The sequence below is a fragment of the Alligator sinensis genome, unplaced genomic scaffold (assembly GCF_000455745.1).
Source record: "Alligator sinensis unplaced genomic scaffold, ASM45574v1 scaffold107_1, whole genome shotgun sequence".
NCBI lineage: Eukaryota > Metazoa > Chordata > Crocodylia > Alligatoridae > Alligator > Alligator sinensis.
Genome location: NW_005843041.1, coordinates 371,599 through 373,810, shown reverse-complemented (window position 1 = coordinate 373,810; position 2,212 = coordinate 371,599). Strand labels below are relative to the sequence as shown.

The 2,212-nt window shown below is 63.8% G+C and overlaps 1 protein-coding gene across 1 annotated transcript in view; it reads left to right on the top strand.

The window, feature by feature from the left end:
* Positions 1-6: 6 nt before the first annotated feature.
* The window catches only part of SAMD4B (sterile alpha motif domain containing 4B), a 9,418-nt gene continuing 7,212 nt past the window's right edge, over positions 7-2,212 (top strand). The window contains 3 exon segments of the mRNA XM_025193396.1: positions 7-228; positions 1,915-2,185; positions 2,187-2,212. The exon segment at positions 2,187-2,212 is cut by the window's right edge and continues 153 nt beyond it. Of these exon segments, the coding sequence (XP_025049181.1) occupies positions 33-228; positions 1,915-2,185; positions 2,187-2,212 (493 nt within the window). The 5' untranslated portion in view covers positions 7-32.

The following is a 2,212-nucleotide window of genomic DNA, read 5'->3' as shown; positions in this document are numbered from 1 at the left end:
GGCCCCCTCCCCGCACGCCCGCGCCCGCCACCATGATGTTCCGGGACCAGGTGGGCATCCTGGCGGGCTGGTTCAAGGGCTGGAACGAGTGCGAGCAGACGGTGGCGCTGCTGTCGCTCCTCAAGCGCATCACCCGCACCCCCGCCCGCTTCCTGCAGCTCTGCCTGGAGCACTCGCTGGCCGACTGCACCGAGATCCACATCGTGGAGTCAGAGGCCAACAGCGCAGGTGAGGCGCCCTGCCCTGCCCTGCCCTGCCCTGCTCCCGAGCCCCCTCCGGTGCGAGGCGGGGCAGGCCGGGCCTAGCCGTGTCCCCCTTCTGCTCTCGGCCGGGTGCTGGGTGCGTGCAGCTGCTGCTGGGGTGGAACGAGGCAGCTGCGCTGTGTTCCCAAAGCTGGGAACAACCCGCTGCCTTGTGGCATCCGTGTCTGGGAGCTGCTACAAGCTCCTCCCTCCGCCGCGGCCCCTTCGGCGCAGCGGTGCGGGGGGACACTGGGTCCGGCGATGCTCAGATTCCCCTTCAGACCCCCACCATAGGCTCTTGACCTTGAAGCCGCCGGCCTCTCCCCGGCCCCGTTCCCCCGCGTCCTTCCTCCTTCGGCGTTTACATTCCTGAGATTCTTGGAGAGCGCCGCTGGCTTCCCGCTGGAACCCGCCTCCCTCCCGTTGCCTCTGCCCCGAAACCCCCTGTCCGGCTCTGGGGTTCGTCTCTGCCCGTGTCCGTGAAGGAGGGGTGGGCGGGGGGGAGAGCGCTCGAGTAGCAAAGCAGGATGTCCTGGATGCAGCCGGCGAGCTGCTCCCGAGTGACCCCGAGGTGCAAATCGCCCCTGCGTTAGCCGCGGCTGGTTCCGATCAGGCCAGGCAGTCGTGCGAGGGGATTGTCTGCGTGGCTTCGCTCGCACACTCATCTGGGCTGCTACAGATGACGCCAGCCCTGCGTGGAGGTGGGGGCTATGCTGGACGTGCCACTCCTGCCAAGGGCTGTGCCCAGCTTCCCTGTGGCTCTGCCTTCAAGATGCCTTCTCTCCCCGGGGCCTGCTTGCCTTGGCACCGGGGCATCTGCTGCTTGGGTTATACCAGGGGCAGCTGGACCCGTATCGCTGTGATCATTTCAGGCACATGGTGGTGTGAGAAGCCCCTTTATGTCCTAACTATACCTTGGCATCCTGTTTTAGGAGCTGGCAGGGTCTGGGACTGTCCTGACTGGGGCTTTGGGGCAAAAGGAAGTGCTTTTGGTTGGGTTCAGATCGCTGCTGCTCCAGGCGAGGCCACATTTGACACCCAAAAGAGCCGTAAGAGGCTGGTTACATAACCTGTGGTGCCTGTGGTGTGTGTATGAAAGGGCTGGGAGGTTTCACCCCGATAGCAACTGCATTCTCCCAGCTCAGACCACAGCTGAAACTCGTCTCTACAGGGCAGGTGGGACCTCAGCCTTGACGTATTCCCCTGCTGTGGGATTTGAGTGCTGCAGGAGGGGAGGGGGGGGATACAGAAGCTGAGCTGTTCATGTGCAGGTGGGGAAACTGAGGCAGGAAGCAAAGACCCACCCTCTGTCATCAATGGGAGAGCTGGACGTAGAACCCAGGAGTCCTGGCCAGGCTAAGCTGGTGTCTGGCTGGTCCCTGCCTGCCAGGAGGAGGTGCTCTGGGGGCCCAGGGGTTGATAGCTCTGATGCAGGGCCAGAGGGGGAATAATCTGGGAGTCACGGGCTAATGAGGCCAGTTGGCTTGGGGGTGAGAGCAGTCCTGAGCCAGCCCATAGGACGACCCCCCACCCCAGTTCTTTTCCCTCATGTGGTGCCTGATGCCGTGGGCACCTGACCCCATTCCTTCCTCGTGCACCCACCAGCCTCTGTCTTCGGGTTCTGGCTCCATCCCACTGCCGACCCCTCTAACCCCTCTCTCTGCCCTTGCAGCTGTGGTGAGCCAGTGGCATCAAGAGCCCAAAGACAAGGTCATCTCCCTGCTCCTGACTCACTTGCCCCTGCTGCAGCCGGGCAACATGGACGCCAAGACCGAGTACATGAAGCTGCTGCAGAAGGTGCTGGCCTACTCCATTGAGAGCAACCTGTTCATCGAGGAGAGCCGGCAGCTGCTGTCCTACGCCCTCATCCACCCTGCCACCACCCTAGACGACCGCAACTCCCTGGCCCTCTGGCTGGGCCATCTGGAAGACCGCCTCTCGGGGCCCTTATCCGGCCAAAGCCGAGGGCG